Source organism: Aedes aegypti, chromosome 3 (genome assembly GCF_002204515.2).
Source record: "Aedes aegypti strain LVP_AGWG chromosome 3, AaegL5.0 Primary Assembly, whole genome shotgun sequence".
NCBI classification, from domain to species: Eukaryota; Metazoa; Arthropoda; class Insecta; order Diptera; family Culicidae; genus Aedes; species Aedes aegypti.
In genome coordinates this window covers 341,163,131-341,180,575 of record NC_035109.1, presented here as the reverse complement: position 1 = coordinate 341,180,575, position 17,445 = coordinate 341,163,131, and the positions used below count along the sequence as shown (strand labels likewise).

Below are 17,445 nucleotides of genomic sequence, written 5' to 3'. Positions count from 1 at the left end.
CAGGGAGGGTTGCTTGCTTTGCTTGCATGCTTCTTGAAGTAAACTAGATCCATAGTAGCACGTGCACTGTCCTTTTCCAATGCAGTTGCCGCCGATGGCTGAGGCAAATGCCAGCAATTTGCACACATTCGACCAACCAACAGTGCACAGGTGGAAGGTGATTAGTGTTTGGTGACATTGTTTTCCGGACAAAATGGCACAAACTCGTGTGACTGACGTCATAGTCGAGCCCAAGTTTTCGGTATGTTTGATGAAAAACATCAAATTAACATTGTTCAAAGTTTACTAAAACCAAACGCGTAACATCGCTCGTCGGCACTGGGAATGACTTTGTTTGAGGCTCATTAGGGGCCATTAGACACCGGCATACTGGCTATACCCGCATGTCACCGCAAAGAGCAACCATTCATGTTGCCAAATTCACCACCGCCGTGCAGGGTGGTATTGTTTCAATAGTTACTATTGATTGTTTTATCGAGCAAAGCCACACCATATGGCGCACGGGTGCTGTAAAGACATGTCTCAGCGGTGCTTCTCGCGAAACCGGCCCGATGTGGCGATGACGGGCTGCTAGCGAGACTCATGCACTCACCAAACGGACATACTAGACAGGCAAATACTTAGTGCGATTACCGGAAAAATGCGTTTTAAAAAGGTGTTACCAAAAATATGTACAATATTTCGCGAACAGTCATCCAGTGGACGACCATGTCTGCATCCCTAACACAGACGACGAAATCGAACACCGCACTGTTGCCAGAATTTCCGTCATTCATTCGTTTACTATCGCCATCGTGTGAGTGTTACTCTAGCTACCTATCGAGATGTCTGAAGTTGCCACTGAAGCCGCTGCCGCAGCCCCGGCTGCCTCGCCAGCCAAGACCAAGAAGCCAAGGGCCCCCAAGGGACAGGGCAAGCCGAAGAAGCCGTCGACCCACCCCCCAGTCAACGACATGGTTGTTGCTGCCATCAAAACCTTGAAGGAACGCAACGGATCGTCCCTGCAGGCCATCAAGAAGTACATCGCCGCCAACTACAAATGCGATGTCGCCAAGCTTGCCCCATTCCTCAAGAAGGCCTTGAAGAATGGCGTCGAGAAGGGCAAGTTCGTCCAAACCAAGGGCACCGGCGCTTCCGGTTCGTTCAAGCTGAAGGCTGAAGCTAAGAAGGCCGCCAGTGAGAAGAAACCGAAGAAGGCCGGCGAGAAGAAGGCCAAGAAGGCTACCGGAGAGAAGAAGAAGGCCACCAAGAAACCAGCTGGGGAGAAGAAGGCCAAGAAGCCAGCCGGCGAGAAGAAAGCCAAGAAGCCGGCTGCAGCCAAGAAAGCCAAAGCTGCTGGTGCCAAGGCTGCCAAAAAGGCCGGTGGTGTGAAGAAGGCTGCTGCTCCGAAGCAGAAGGCCACCAAACCTTCCAAGACCGCCGCCAAGAAGCCCAAGACCCCAAAACCGAAGAAGGCTGCCCCAGCCAAGAAAGCTGCCGCGAAGAAGACCGCTGCCAAGAAGTAAATTTGGGACAGCAACCGTACTGTTGTAAAACAGTATCTAACATCCAATCAGTCCTTTTCAGGACTACCATCCAAGTTTAGAACAAAGAGTTGCACAGTCAATGATATTCCATTCCTCTCACAGAGGGAAATAAATCCCCCCGAAAAGTTACGTGCACTTTGCCACTGAATGGCGAATTCTTCCCGAACCCTTTCGCAAATCAATAAAATTGGCCAATCATGCAGCACTGGCTGGCACTCACTGTAGCGGTGCATCCGTACCCAAAGCAAACCTCCACTAGAGGAACAGCTTTTGATACACTCGAATGATTCAAGGATTTGAAGACGTCTGTCGACTTAAAGGCTCCCCCAGATCTAAGCGACTTTTTACGGCGACAGCGACAAAAAAAAAAAAAAAAAAAAAAAAACGTCGCGATTTCGCTGATGCACTGTTTGATAAGCCACAGCGACGCGATTTCGCAGCGATTCGCGTCGTGTCAGTCAAGATGGTTCCATAGAAGAGTGCTTGCAGCGACACGACAACGAAATCGTGTCGCTGTCGCCGTAAAACGTCGCGTAGTTTTGGGGGAGCCTTATTTAAATCGGGTTGAGATTCGTAGCGTTGCCTTGTGAAACCAAAACATGTTTTCGCGGCAACCTGGAATCGAACCAAGGACCTTGCGATCGATAGGCCCGTGCGTTTTCAATACACTCAGGCAAATGGACTATCGAAATACATTGGATGCACTTATGAAAATTCGCCACAATAAATCGGGTTGAAATTCATAGCTTTGCCTTATGAAAGCCAAACATTGGCAACAAAAAATGTTTCTCGCAGCAACCTGGAATCGAACCAAGGACCTTGCGATCGTTAGGTCTGTGCGTACACCACGCGCCTACCGACGCCTGGATGTGAGTTGATGCTAAAACGAAACATAAAGCGTTCGTATGTCAAAATGCAAAATGTATGCATTTCGATAGTCTAGTTCACAGGTCCGTACGTACCGGACCTACTGGGCAGGCTGAGTATCGACATCCCAAGTAGAGCGGTCAAGTACAGTTTGCTGCTAATTACCAAAGTAATCTTGACAGCTGATCCAGTATGAGCGAACTGCCACTATTTTCCTTGCGGAATAATCAAATTACTCTTGTGGATGTTGCAAATTAAATTAATTGGCAGTAAAATATACTAAGCCCAGGGATTGGCTTCTGAAAATCTCAATCTTTCGGGGCCAATGGGTCGACCTTGCTCAGTATGTTTGATTTTCGTAATCCAATGCTGTTCCACTATTCCAAAGATGAGAGCAAATTAATACAGTTTGTGCTTGCCGCACAATTTCGTAGGTACCGAAGCAAGATTCAGAATCAGTCATCATCGTGCCTTTCGATTGATTCTGAACTGCACATAACGGGACTTCGATCGCCAACTTCCAGAGGAATAATTTCCCCACTGCGTGTAACTGATTTTAAGCGTGATTGGCGAATCGAACGCCTCACATCCCCATCGCAGTTTGGGTACGAGAGAAAGAGAGTGAGCACCGCCGCCATTTGCTTGCGTGCACCGAGAAAAATTTGCGGCTCGAAAATTTGGCCCTGAGCTCCTGTCACTCAAATTGAAACCGGTAAATTACTTCCGCCGCTGTTACTACACGTGGAGCATTTCCGTTGGAGTGAACGCGTCTTCATTATCAAAATTTTTTGTGCTCATTCTTTTGATTTATTTCGCACATGGGGTTTTGCGAATGCCTCTTCTTCTTCTCATTTTTCTTGGCCGGCTTCTCACTTTATTTTTTATGTGACCATTTTGCTCACATGGCTTGTTGGGACCGACTTTACCACTACACTAAGGAAGGCCTTAACTGCTATTTATCAACATTATGCTCTTCAAGTGCGTCTTACTGCCGAGTTTCAGATAATTTGGCCGACAAAAACTCCAGATGCCAAAATAAATCAGTGTTTCATTAAATTGATGTTTCTCTAAAGTAATTAAATCTAGGGTGAATTAAAAAAATAAAACAAACCCACACATGTAGCAGCATCTACCTTACCTATTCAATTTGTAATCGATTAGTTAACTAATGAGAGATTAGAAACTCTTAAAATGCTGTTCCCAAGGAAATCTGGATTTATTGTGGTATGGATATTCAACAACTTAGGATTTTTTTTTTTTTTTTGTATCCAATATGTTTGAGTGCAAAAACTTTCGGCAAGATTATTTTAGGCTAGTAAACTTTTCTTTCAAACTCTTGAGTCGAAAAGTTAGAGCCAAGCTCAAAAAATCAAACAAACATTGTACTACATTGCTAATTATTGAGAAAAGTGAAACCTTTTTAAGAAGTTAGTACCGTAAAATGGGGTGTTAAGGACTCGTGGGGTTTTAAGGGATTGAACTTCTCCATCAAGTTTGAAAAGTCACAAAAACGTCGGAAGTCGATATATCAGTCATCTGAAATGCTTGCTTTGTTCGGAGGATTGTGAGCTGCATTATGTGATCGGGGATATCTATTAATATTAGGTATTGTGGAGTCTAGATATTGAAAACGATTCAAACCATTTTTGAAAGAATTTTATTGGCAAAAAAGATTCAACTACAAAACAATGAAACAATATTAACAAAAATATGTGGGTAACCCAGAACATAAGTATATTTAATTGAGATCACAACGCAGACAAAAGCTTTTGAAAATGTTATCTAGATTTCGCCTTTTAATATTTCTTATGGAAAAAGTCTCTTTTTGAAAGTTAGCGGGGTGTTAGGGGATTATCTTTTCTACTTTTTCCAAGTTACAAAACTCGTTCGATTTATGCCGATATATATTCCATTATACTTTAGGCTTGTTCCGTGAAGTAAAACTGCATTGTAAAGGTTAAGGGGACTATTTTGTTTGTTACTGAATATTACTAAAATGTCTAGCCCTGAAAAAATGGGAATTTTTTTTTTTTATTTCTCAGAGGCACCCGAGTTGCGCGAAGAGTGAAACCAAATCTACCTATCGAACTGTCAAACTGTCTACCTATCGAGCAGACCAGCAAAACAAATAGGGGCTATTTTCGAAGACGAAGAAGAACAATCATTCAAAGAAGCAAATGCAAATATATAGGTTATGATCCTGTTGCATTTAAGTATCAAAACCAATTCAAGCCAATTTCAATATCGAGTTAGGGAGAGTTAACTGTATATAGGTTATGATCCTGTTGCATTCAAGTATCAAAAACAATTCAAGACAATTTTACGAAGTATTGACAGTTTCCAGATTAATAACTATGAAAGATCTAGCAGTTAAAAGAAAACGGTTTGCGTTTGCAGGAGTTCCAAGTTCGATAATATTGATGTATTATCTGATTAAGGTTGAGCATAACTTATGAAAATGAATGAAAGCATCAAAGTTATTGATCAAAAAGATTATGTTTTGTTGTTGGCATAATATGGTTTCATTTGCGAAAGTCAAATTCCTTTACAACCCTGTTTTGCAGTTACGTCAAAAATCACACATTTTCATGATTATCTCAGAAATCTGTCATAGGATCCTCAGCATTGTGTTTGGCACGCGACGAGAGAATACAGTACTGACCCGATTTTGTCAGCCAATTTTAGATTTGTCAAAAAATTGGTATCGTCATGCTTTACCACGTACCCTCTTTAAAAGTCCATGTAACCATGTCGAAATTTGAAATTCATCGAGGGGCTGACAAAATCGGGTCCTTACTGTAGTAGGGCTGTCCTTTGTTTAATTATTGACATACTAGAAGTTGCTTGAAAACACCCCATTTTACGGTAGACATTTCATCATCCACTTTCAATGCATTTCAATGAAAGCTTCGAAGCTTGAAAATGTTCGTTCAAAACGATTTTCCCGGTGACCTTCTCAAATTCCCGTCTTTCTCCCGGTTCGGTGATTCGTTTCGTTTCGGGTGCGCGAACACAATTCCAGTGCTTGTAAATATTGATTGCAACCGCATCCAGTGAGCGGGACATTATGGGACATTTCTCATAAGGCACAGTGTGGAACATGATGAAATATTTGTTCGTCCATCGCATTGTGGAACCGAGCGAGGCAAACTAAGAAGTTCCTAACGCAATCCTAATGGAATTTGATGAGGGTGAAATAGGGAGTGGTACGACGAGCGTTCCGTACCTTACACTGAAGTCCGGAGTTGAGATGCATGCACGTGAGATTGGTATGGAAAGATGCACGCACTGGATTTCACCGGCGTGGCATCATAGCGGTTGTTGTTTTCGAACCGAAACCGAAGCACAACAAGTAAGTAACAACAGTAGTGTGCCACCCCGGGAAATGACAGTGCTGACTAGACTAGACTATGTATGTATATATATCGTCCCCTTGATGCTACAACTAGATAACTCGAAATTCGAAATTTTTGACTTCAATATGTCAAAACATTTTTCTTAATTAGATCTGCAAAATATCCACAGGTCTTAAGCGTGTGATTCAAAATACACAAGTTAAAGATTATTTTTCAATCATAATCTCTGCGATTAACCATCACCTTGTTAAACGGTCATACTTTCAAAGTTGCACATCTCAAAATTTTGATTTTCGAGTTATCTAGTTGTAGCATTAAGGGGACGATATATATATTGGCATTTTATGGTGTCTTCCAATCGGAGACGAGAATTTTCTCCCCAAGCCACGCCACCGCCGGACTGCAAAAGCGTGTAGTGCTTGTCCCATTAGATTACCCTTGCTTTTAGTGTGTGTGAACATTTGTCATATCAACTCTTTGATGAGTGTGTTTGGTGGCCCTGAAAAGGGCCGTTTGAAGAGCGAAACTTTGGAATGCGATTTAACCTCCGAAACCGTACAGGGTGCGTCCCTGACGCTTCAGAGCGTAGACAACATCCATAGCGGTAACGGTTTTACGCTTGGCGTGTTCAGTGTAGGTAACGGCATCACGGATGACGTTTTCCAGGAACACCTTCAACACACCACGAGTTTCCTCGTAGATAAGTCCGGAGATACGCTTGACTCCTCCACGACGAGCCAGACGACGGATTGCGGGCTTGGTGATACCCTGGATGTTATCACGCAAAACCTTGCGATGACGCTTGGCGCCTCCTTTTCCGAGTCCTTTGCCTCCCTTGCCACGGCCGGTCATTTTGGATGAATTTGGTTCTGTGTTCGACGACGGTAGTACTGGAACTGATGGCTGCGCCAAACACTAGCGGCCACTTTTATACCCACTCGAGGGTTGAGTTCTTCTTTCCTCTCTTGCTTGTTCTATTCTTCCGTGGCTTCCGATTGGTTGCCTGCATCGATATGAGCATATAAAAGAGGACTGCCTGGTTTTTTGACCCTCATTCTGTCGCTGCGTTTCAACTGATCCGTTTGGATTGAAAGCAAATTAATCATCATCTAACACAATGGCCCGTACCAAGCAGACTGCTCGTAAGTCTACTGGAGGAAAAGCTCCTCGCAAGCAGCTGGCTACCAAAGCCGCTCGCAAGAGCGCCCCAGCCACCGGAGGTGTCAAGAAGCCTCACCGTTATCGGCCAGGAACCGTTGCTCTGCGTGAAATCCGTCGCTACCAAAAGTCGACTGAGCTGCTGATCCGCAAGCTGCCATTCCAGCGTCTGGTTCGTGAGATCGCCCAGGACTTCAAGACCGATCTGCGCTTCCAGAGCTCGGCTGTCATGGCCCTGCAGGAAGCGAGCGAGGCCTATCTGGTCGGTCTTTTCGAAGATACCAACCTTTGCGCCATCCACGCCAAGCGTGTCACCATTATGCCCAAGGACATCCAGCTGGCTCGCCGTATCCGTGGAGAACGCGCTTAAATTCGGTCTGCATTATAGTTGCCATTCTCAACAAAACGGCCCTTTTCAGGGCCACTAGAGCATTCCCTAAAAGAGTTGTGTGAGCAATTTTCCCTTCAGTGTACCTAAAACTGTTTGTTCCCCTGGGGGAACTACTTCCTAAAGCCCCTTGACCACCGAACGATCATACTCTCAACACTGATGAGGGGAGGTACGTCAACCAACCGACAACTCGAGTTGTCCCTTCATGCTTCGCTTTGCACACACTTTTGAATGTGCATCTCCAGCGCGGACTTCATTCTCTGGTACCGGCCGTATGTTTCCCCTTCTTCTTATGCTCTTTTCCGGATTCAGAAGCTTTCCCAGCTCGCCTCCCCTTGTTGCTACAAACTAGACAACTCGAACATCCAACATTGAAAGTTTGACCGTATGATTGAAACGTAATCTTTGGCTTGTTTACTTTGAATCACACCCCTATGATAGTTATAATTGTGGGGTTTGGAAATTGATTGATTCCCTCAATATTAGGAGCTCCTGATATAGCCTTTCCTCGAATAAATAATATAAGTTTTTAAATACTACCTGCTTCATCAACTCTTCTACTGTCAAGCAGTAGATAGTAGAAAATGGGGCAGGAACTGGATGAACAGTTTACCCTCCTCTCTCTTCAGGAACAGCTCACGCAGGGCTGGCTGTTTCAATGTTTTATGTTTCTGTTTCGGCAAATTGAACTCCAAAAATCGAAAGTTCGAGGTATCCCGAACAGAACATTTAAGAAGCCCAAACGTTTCCCCCCGCGGAATCTAGGAATTGATTCAGAAATGGTCATAATATGGCCGATATCTCTTCATCGATCCTCTCTGTGGCTAAATTAGATAAATCTGCAATATTTCAACAACAACTCTCTAGCGGTGGACTGGATATTGTCGTCCTGAAAAGGACGGTTTTTGGTTTGATGCACGCAGTGTAGTAACTTATGCCTTCTTCTCGGTTTTCTTCGGCAGCAAGACAGCCTGAATGTTGGGCAGAACACCACCTTGGGCGATGGTAACACCGGACAGCAGCTTGTTCAATTCTTCGTCGTTGCGGATGGCCAACTGCAGATGACGGGGAATGATTCTGGTCTTCTTGTTGTCACGGGCAGCGTTTCCTGCCAATTCGAGCACTTCAGCGGCCAGATATTCCATAACGGCAGCCAAGTAGACTGGAGCGCCGGCACCGACACGCTCGGCATAGTTGCCCTTCCGGAGCAGACGGTGAATACGACCGACTGGGAACTGCAATCCAGCGCGGTTGGAACGGGACTTTGCCTTTCCCTTAACTTTGCCTCCTTTGCCGCGGCCAGACATTTTGTGGTTGAGTTTGAGTGGACTTGAGAAACAAACGTTCACGAAGCGTACGTAAGCGGTACTGATGGTGATTTCACCGGATGAGGGTATCTTTTATACATGCGTAGCCCTGCGCTGCACTCATACTAGGATGGTACGAACGAAATGGATGAAGTAGCAAACGAAGCGAAGGGGCGGAACAGCGCTCACCATTCTACGGGTATAAAAGAGAACCGACTGGTTCGGTCGGGCATCATCATCAGTTTCTCTTTACCTCTCGAGCGTGACGGACGTGTTTAGTTTAGCTAGGGAAAAGTAAAGTAGTTTTTAGGTAGTGCGAATCGGCGACAGCATGGGCCGTCGGCGCAAGAAGACCGACGCGAGCCAGTCGGCTAATACCACCGCCAGCACCCCGGAGTTGGCGAAGAAGAAGAAGAGGAAGGACGACGAAGCTTCCCTAGTGGAGTCTCTCCTCTCCCACAACCGGTACAGCACCGGTGCCACCGCCATCAATGACAGCGACCTGGGGGACTTCGGCGAGGAGCCCGAAATCGAAATACTACGTGAGGATTCGACCCCCCGCTCATCCACTCAACAGCAAGCAACCGGCGACAACGTTAAGGTCAAGCTGCCTCCGCTGGTGGTGAAAAACCTGCCACTGGACCAGCTAACCAGCAGGATCTCCGCTCTCCGCGTCTCCGCGGAATTCAAACTAACCAGGATCGGCACCAAAGTGATGGTGCATACGAAGCTGGAGTATGATCGAGTGTGTGCCAACCTGAAGGACGCAGGGGTGGAATTTTTCACCCACGACATCCCGGGCGACAAACCCTTCAAGGCTGTCATCAGGGGTATGCACAGCATCGACCCGAAGAGGATCCAAGCGGAGCTTCGGAACCGCTATAAATTGGACGCGACTGCCGTCCATAGAATGGCTCGGCGCGACGAGCATACGAAGATATACCCGGATTGCCTTTATCTGGTGCATTTTCGTAAGGGCTCGGTTTCGCTGAACGCTCTTCAGGCGGTGCGCACCATCGGGAGCATCATCATCCGCTGGGAACCCTATCGTGGAGGCCGCCGCGATGTTACCCAGTGCCAGCGGTGCCTCAACTTTGGGCACGGAACCAGAAACTGCCACCTACGACCTCGCTGCAGCATCTGCGCCGAAAGCCACGACTCTGCTGCCTGCCCCAGGAACGGGGCCGCGGTGGATGCGGTGGCATTCAAATGTGCCAACTGTGGCGAAGCGCACCAGGGCTCCGATCGTCGGTGCCCGAAACGTGAAGTGTACAAGCAGCTCCGAAAGGCAGCTTCATCATCAAATCAGCCGGGACGAAGGAAGGAAAAGCCTCCGGCGTTCAAGCCAGAAGATTTCCCGCCGCTTCCAACTGGTAGCAACTTCCCGCAGGTGCCCCCCACCTGGCCGCGTCGGCGTCCCCCCCCTGCCGCTGCGAACCAACCGCCCGGTGAATCAACGGAAGAATCCCTTCTATCCGACGAGGAGCTGGTCATGCTGGTCTCCGAGGTGCTCATCATCAAGCGCTCCTGCAGGACCCGGTCAGAGCAGTTGCGTGCTGTAATCTCCATTATCAGCAAATATGGGGACTAAGCCGCTGACCATCGCCACGTGGAACGCTTGCTCTGTAAGGGCAAAATCCATCGAGCTTGCTGATTTTGTCGGCAAGCACAGCATCGACGTGGGGCTCATCACTGAAACCCACCTCAAATCCGGAGACAGTTTCTGGCTGCCGGACCATAACATCATTCGCCTTGATCGCACCAACTCCAGGGGGGGCGGCGTTGCGATCATCATCAAAAAAGGAATCAAATTCTCCATTCTACCCCACATCCGCGTGTCTGTCCTGGAGGCACTCAGTGTGGAGGTGGAAACATCGACGGGAAGCATCCGGTGCACGGCGGTGTACTGTCCTCGCCAGTGTACTGACAGCAACGGCCTGGGAGTCGCCTTCAAAAACGACCTGACTGCCCTCACCAGGACAAACTCCCGTTTTGTCATCGGTGGCGACCTGAATGCCCGCCACGAAGCCTGGCGGAACTATCGGCGAAACCAAAATGGAAAGCTGCTCTTTGACCACGAGCAACACGGGTTGTACACGGTGCAATTTCCGGATGAACCCACCTTCATATCGCCGGCAGGAAATCCCTCAACCCTGGACTTTTTCCTGGCCAACGTCCAACTTTCCAAGCCAGTGGCGCTCAACGACCTCAGCTCTGACCACCAACCGGTGGTGGCCGAAATCAACGAGAACGTGGCCTCCGCTCCATCCTACCTGCGTAAGGACTACCACCATGTCAACTGGGTGGCATACGCGCGAATAGTGGACCGCCGCGTTGACGAGAACCCGCAATTGGACACCGAGGAGGACATCGACCGGGCCCTAGAGGGGCTTCATCAGGCCATATCCGTAGCCGACGAGACGTGTGTGAGGCGAGTTCCAGTGAGGGGTAAGTTTGTTGCCATTGATTCCCACACCCAAATGCTTATCCGCCTGCGCAATATACGTAGACGCCAGTTTCAGAGGACCGGAGATCTGAGTCTGAAAAGAGAGACGGCCTTTCTGAACAGGCAGATTGCTTCCAGAATGGCTACAATCCGCAACGAAAGTTTCGGACGGGTTATTCAGAACCTGGATGACCGATCTAGACCATTCTGGAAGGTAGCCAAAGTCCTCAAAACCCACCCAAAACCTGTTCCACCACTCAAGGTCGGTGATTCGCTTCTGATCACTCCGCTCGAAAAAGCCAACGCAATCGGCGATCACATTGCTTCATCCCATCTGCTTGGATCGCAATTCCACAGTCCAATGGAAGACCAGGTTGCGCAATGCGTCCACAATTTAGATACCTCCCCTTGTGCTGTCCCACCAGAAGATAAGATCACCTCTGAGCAAATCTCCTCAGCGCTGAAGCAAACCAAAAACATGAAGGCCCCCGGGTTTGATGGGATCTTTAATCTCATCCTCAAACATTTGAACAACAAAGTTTACGAACTTTTGAGCACCATCTTCAACCGATGCTTGGAATTGCACTACTTCCCAAGCTCCTGGAAGGTTGCCAAGATCATTCCGATCCGCAAACCCGGGAAGGACCCCACTCTACCATCGAGCTATAGGCCGATCAGCCTGCTCTCAGCGCTGAGCAAACTCTTTGAGAAGCTCATCCTCAACCGCCTCGTAAAGTTTGTCGATGAACGGAACATTCTCCTGCCGGAACAGTTCGGGTTCAGGAAAGGGCATTCCACAATCCACCAACTCGTGAGGGTGATGAACACCATCAAAAGTAACAAGGCTGTATCCAAGTCCACTGCCATGGCCTTGTTAGACGTCGAGAAGGCGTTTGACAATGTTTGGCACGATGGGCTTGTATATAAGCTTTGTCACTTCAACTTTCCACCCCACCTTATCAAAATCATCCGAAGCTACCTTCAGCAGAGGTCGTTCAAGGTATCGTTGAATGGCTATTTGTCTAACGCCTTCCCAATACCAGCAGGAGTGCCGCAAGGAAGCCTGCTTGGTCCGCTGCTTTACAGCATCTACACATCCGACATTCCTCCCCTTGGCGAGGGCTGTGTGTTCTTTCTGTTCGCAGATGACACCGCAATAGCAGTCAAAGGGAGGATGCCTACCGAAATCACCAACAAACTTCAACGATGCCTTGACGCCTTTGTTGAGTACGCTTCCACCTGGAAAATCAAAATTAATGCCTCCAAAACCCAAGCGGTGATGTTTTCCTCCATCGGCAGTCCTACAGACTAAAACCCCCACCAAACTGCACTGTGACAATGGATGGCACAAGGGTCGAGTGGTCGTCAGAGGTAGTGTACCTCGGCCTACTGTTTGACGACAAGTTACTGTTTCGCTCCCACGTCGATCGATCTCTTACCAAATACTCAGCCCTTACAAGAAGCCTTTATCCGCTGATTGCCCGCAGATCTCGCCTCTCGAGGGCGAATAAACTGGCGGTCTACAAGCAGGTGATATCCCCTGCATTACTCTACGCAGCTCCGGTGTGGGGTCAATGCGCACAAACCCACATAGCTAGGATCCAAGTCGCACAAAATCGTGCTCTAAGGATGATCCTTGATAGCCCTTTTGGCACAAGGATCATCGACCTACACGAGGAGGCAAATTGCCCCAGAATTAGCGAGAAAATTAGGAATACGACAGAGTCTTTTAAGCAGAAATGCATAATATCTGAACATGCTCTAATAAGCGCCTTGTATATAGTAGATTAGGTTAGTTTTAAGGTGTAAATAGTAGTTTTAAGTTTGTATATATTTTCCAAATTCCACCAATCCCACATTTGTGGTGAACTTAATATTTCATTTTATTCTAAAAAACCATTATTATATTTCAAATCGACCACCAAAGATGAAAAGGCATACTCCTGTATCACTTAAAACTAAATATGTAATCCACAAAAACATGCAATAAAGATTATTGAAAGTCAAAAAAAGTCGGTCGGGCATCAGTTTCAGTTTTCGTTTGGAATCTAAAACAACGTTAGCAGCACGATGGCACCGAAAACCAGCGGAAAGGCCGCGAAGAAATCCGGCAAGGCCCAGAAGAACATTGTCAAGGGCGATAAGAAGAAGAAGAAGCAGCGCAGGAAGGAAAGCTACGCCATCTACATCTACAAGGTGTTGAAGCAAGTTCACCCCGACACTGGCGTTTCGTCGAAAGCCATGAGCATCATGAACAGCTTCGTCAACGACATCTTTGAGCGTATTGCCGCCGAAGCCTCCCGCCTGGCCCACTACAACAAGCGTTCGACGATCACATCCCGCGAAATCCAAACCGCCGTCCGGCTTCTGCTCCCGGGAGAGTTGGCCAAGCACGCCGTTTCGGAAGGCACCAAGGCCGTCACCAAATACACCAGCTCCAAGTAAATGACGACCGACACTGCGTTCAATCACACCAAACCAAAAGGCCCTTTTCAGGGCCACTATTTCAATCCCGAAAAAGAGTTGATTTTGAAAATCTGACACTAGACTGTTTTATCACACTATTGAACCGACTGAGGTAGTGCCACGGCGGTGACTTCATACGTGACAACACCCCCCTCTCTTATCAGTTTGAATTTATTCAATTCATTTTATTTATTCGATGTTATCAGTTTCAGTATTGATTAATTATAACGATTACAGTTGCAGAGATTTGGATCCCCATTCAGCTGCGTAATAAATAATAGGAATTTAATTGTTAAGCAGTATAGGGAAAAATCTGTTCACAAAAAAACCCTAGATCTAAGTTTTTCCATCAGTTTGAATTTAAAACAAGAAGATCCACTTCGTACGTTCAACATTTCTGCTGATTGCAAAAAAAAAAATGTTGTGCCAGCCATGTTGTACCTTAACCACACTTCATTCACTAGCAGAACGTTTAAAGTTCAATATTTATGCTGATTGCCATGTTGCACCTTAACAACTTCATTTTTGCTATCGGTTGTGCTGCATGTTAGTAGTTTAGACAATTTTGACATCATAGGACTAGCTAGCTAGGCAGGCATGATGACAAGTTTCTTCTCAACGTATTGGAAAGAAGCTCATTATGTTTTCTAGCGTCCCATTACAAACGATCTCGTAAGAGCATCCCAGCAGTTCAGGCTATCATAATAACGTTTATCGAACAACAGTTCGTCCCCTTGATGCTACAACTAGATAACTCGAAATTTGAAATTTTTGACTTCAATATGTCAAAACATTTTTCTTAATTAGATCTGCAAAATATCCACAGGTCTTAAGCGTGTGATTCAAAATACACAAGTTAAAGATTATTTTTCAATCATAATCTCTGCGATTAACCATCACCTTGTTAAACGGTCATACTTTCAAAGTTGCACATCTCAAAATTTTGATTTTCGAGTTATCTAGTTGTAGCATTAAGGGGACGAGTTGATGCAAATGTTATCGATCGGATAAGCTCGATAATGCCATCAATCAGTTCCCATTGATGGGGCCCATTCACATAGCTCATGGGTGGGTGGTGTGTCTTCGAGATGTAACGGGTCAAACGAAACAATGGGTGGTGGGCGCGTTGCAAATGGTCATTGTTGGCGTTATGAAATTTGCGAATGATGGTGACATGACACGTTGTGTGGTTGCCATTCGGCTTCCTGGCTCGGGTGTTGCTCAGTACTAGCACGGACAGACACGTTGAACAGCCCCTGAGGGCACTGTACACAAAAATATATCTCGATCGGGGGAGTGTAGGGTGCAGTTTCTACACCGGGAACACGTGCCGTGGGGCATGTTAGGGACTTCCGAGAACAATTTGTCGCGAATTCAGCGCGACATGTCCGGTACTACTGCCGCCAGAAGAGATTGTATGGAATGTTCATTCGATGCAACTGCAGCTAGCAAAACCGATGCCTATTCGGGCAGATTTCGCACTAGCTCATTTGCAGATTCCACCGCAGGGAGGGTGCTTGCTTTGCTTGCTTGCTTCTTGAAGTAAAACATTCTCAGATAAACTAGATCCATAGTAGCACGTGCACTGTCCTTTTCCAATGCAGTTGCCGCCGATGGCTGAGGCAAATGCCAGCAATTTGCACACATTCGACCAACCAACAGTGCACAGGTGGAAGGTGATTAGTGTTTGGTGACATTGTTTTCCGGACAAAATGGCACAAACTCGTGTGACTGACGTCATAGTCGAGCCCAAGTTTTCGGTATGTTTGATGAAAAACATCAAATTAACATTGTTCAAAGTTTACTAAAACCAAACGCGTAACATCGCTCGTCGGCACTGGGAATGACTTTGTTTGAGGCTCATTAGGGGCCATTAGACACCGGCATACTGGCTATACCCGCATGTCACCGCAAAGAGCAACCATTCATGTTGCCAAATTCACCACCGCCGTGCAGGGTGGTATTGTTTCAATAGTTACTATTGATTGTTTTTATCGAGCAAAGCCACACCATATGGCGCACGGGTGCTGTAAAGACATGTCTCAGCGGTGCTTCTCGCGAAACCGGCCCGATGTGGCGATGACGGGCTGCTAGCGAGACTCATGCACTCACCAAACGGACATACTAGACAGGCAAATACTTAGTGCGATTACCGGAAAAATGCGTTTTAAAAAAGGTGTTACCAAAATATGTACAATATTTCGCGAACAGTCATCCAGTGGACGACCATGTCTGCATCCTAACACAGACGACGAAATCGAACACCGCACTGTTGCCAGAATTTCCGTCATTCATTCGTTTACTATCGCCATCGTGTGAGTGTTACTCTAGCTACCTATCGAGATGTCTGAAGTTGCCACTGAAGCCGCTGCCGCAGCCCCGGCTGCCTCGCCAGCCAAGACCAAGAAGCCAAGGGCCCCCAAGGGACAGGGCAAGCCGAAGAAGCCGTCGACCCACCCCCCAGTCAACGACATGGTTGTTGCTGCCATCAAACCTTGAAGGAACGCAACGGATCGTCCCTGCAGGCCATCAAAGAAGTACATCGCCGCCAACTACAAATGCGATGTCGCCAAGCTTGCCCCATTCCTCAAGAAGGCCTTGAAGAATGGCGTCGAGAAGGGCAAGTTCGTCCAAACCAAGGGCACCGGCGCTTCCGGTTCGTTCAAGCTGAAGGCTGAAGCTAAGAAGGCCGCCAGTGAGAAGAAACCGAAGAAGGCCGGCGAGAAGAAGGCCAAGAAGGCTACCGGAGAGAAGAAGAAGGCCACCAAGAAACCAGCTGGGGAGAAGAAGGCCAAGAAGCCAGCCGGCGAGAAGAAAGCCAAGAAGCCGGCTGCAGCCAAGAAAGCCAAAGCTGCTGGTGCCAAGGGCTGCCAAAAAGGCCGGTGGTGTGAAAAGGCTGCCGCTCCGAAGCAGACGGCCACCAAACCTTCCAAGACCGCCCGCCCAAGAAGCCCAAGACCCAAAACCGAAAAGGCCTGCCCCAGCCCAAGAAAACTGGCCCGCGAAGAAGACCGCTGCCAAGAAGTAATTTGGGACAGCAACCGTACTGTTGTAAAACAGTATCTAACATCCCATCAGTCCTTTTTCAGGACTAACCATTCCAAGTTTAGAACAAAGAGTTGCTACAGTCAATGATATTCCATTCCTCCTCACAGAGGGAATATAAATCCCCGCCGAAAAGTTACGTGCACTTGCCACTAGAATGGCGAATTCTTCCCGAACCCTTTCCGCAAATTCAATAAATTGGGCCAATCATGGCAGCACTGGCTGGCACTCACTGTAGCGGTGCATCCGTACCAAAGCAAACCTCCACTAGAGGAACAGCTTTTGAATACACTCGAATGATTCAAGGATTTGAAGACGTCTGTCGACTTAAAGGCTCCCAGATCTAAGCGACTTTTTACGGCGACAGCGACAAAAAAAAAAAAAAAAAAAAAAAAACGTCGCGATTTCGCTGATGCACTGTTTGATAAGCCACAGCGACGCGATTTCGCAGCGATTCGCGTCGTGTCAGTCAAGATGGTTCCATAGAAGAGTGCTTGCAGCGACCGACAACGAAATCGTGTTCGCTGTCGCCGTAAAACGTGCGTAGTTTTGGGGGAGCCTTATTTAAATCGGGTTGAGATTCGTAGCGTTGCCTTGTGAAACCAAAACATGTTTTCGCGGCAACCTGGAATCGAACAAAGGACCTTGCGATCGATAGGCCCGTGCGTTTTCAATACACTCAGGCAAATGGACTATCGAAATACATTGGATGCACTTATGAAAATTCGCCACAATAAATCGGGTTGAAATTCATAGCTTTGCCTTATGAAAGCCAAACATTGGCAACAAAAAATGTTTCTCGCAGCAACCTGGAATCGAACCAAGGACCTTGCGATCGTTAGGTCTGTGCGTACACCACGCGCCTACCGACGCCTGGATGTGA

The 17,445-nt window shown here is 47.1% G+C and overlaps 5 protein-coding genes and 1 pseudogene across 5 annotated transcripts; 4 read left to right on the top strand and 2 right to left on the bottom strand.

Moving 5' to 3' along the window:
* Positions 1-53: 53 nt before the first annotated feature.
* On the top strand, positions 54-1,653 carry LOC5579411 (histone H1). Its single transcript, XM_021855447.1, has one exon. It carries the CDS (start codon positions 825-827, stop codon positions 1,503-1,505), a length of 681 nt encoding a protein of 226 aa, XP_021711139.1. The 5' UTR covers positions 54-824; the 3' UTR covers positions 1,506-1,653.
* A 4,595-nt stretch (positions 1,654-6,248) lies between these two features.
* Positions 6,249-6,699, bottom strand: LOC110679807 (histone H4). The gene has a single exon (XM_021855539.1). It carries the CDS (start codon positions 6,599-6,601, stop codon positions 6,290-6,292), a length of 312 nt encoding a protein of 103 aa, XP_021711231.1. The 5' UTR covers positions 6,602-6,699; the 3' UTR covers positions 6,249-6,289.
* A 78-nt stretch (positions 6,700-6,777) lies between these two features.
* On the top strand, positions 6,778-7,331 carry LOC110679734 (histone H3). Its single transcript, XM_021855462.1, has one exon. It carries the CDS (start codon positions 6,867-6,869, stop codon positions 7,275-7,277), a length of 411 nt encoding a protein of 136 aa, XP_021711154.1. The 5' UTR covers positions 6,778-6,866; the 3' UTR covers positions 7,278-7,331.
* An 848-nt stretch (positions 7,332-8,179) lies between these two features.
* LOC5579084 (histone H2A) lies at positions 8,180-8,806 on the bottom strand. The gene has a single exon (XM_001657228.2). It carries the CDS (start codon positions 8,603-8,605, stop codon positions 8,231-8,233), a length of 375 nt encoding a protein of 124 aa, XP_001657278.1. The 5' UTR covers positions 8,606-8,806; the 3' UTR covers positions 8,180-8,230.
* Positions 8,807-13,072: 4,266 nt separating this feature from the next.
* Positions 13,073-13,553, top strand: LOC110679766 (histone H2B). The gene has a single exon (XM_021855496.1). The coding sequence runs from the start codon at positions 13,122-13,124 to the stop codon at positions 13,494-13,496; it is 375 nt and encodes a 124-aa protein (XP_021711188.1). The 5' UTR covers positions 13,073-13,121; the 3' UTR covers positions 13,497-13,553.
* A 2,209-nt stretch (positions 13,554-15,762) lies between these two features.
* On the top strand, positions 15,763-16,612 carry LOC110678202 (annotated as a pseudogene).
* The last annotated feature ends 833 nt before the right edge of the window (positions 16,613-17,445 follow it).

Bases quoted from the DNA above. Each gene is read 5' to 3' on its own strand.
- LOC110679807 (XM_021855539.1), bottom strand. From the start codon at position 6,601: ATGACCGGCCGTGGCAAGGGAGGCAAAGGACTCGGAAAAGGAGGCGCC.
- LOC110679766 (XM_021855496.1), top strand. From the start codon at position 13,122: ATGGCACCGAAAACCAGCGGAAAGGCCGCGAAGAAATCCGGCAAGGCC.
- LOC110679734 (XM_021855462.1), top strand. From the start codon at position 6,867: ATGGCCCGTACCAAGCAGACTGCTCGTAAGTCTACTGGAGGAAAAGCT.
- LOC5579411 (XM_021855447.1), top strand. From the start codon at position 825: ATGTCTGAAGTTGCCACTGAAGCCGCTGCCGCAGCCCCGGCTGCCTCG.
- LOC5579084 (XM_001657228.2), bottom strand. From the start codon at position 8,605: ATGTCTGGCCGCGGCAAAGGAGGCAAAGTTAAGGGAAAGGCAAAGTCC.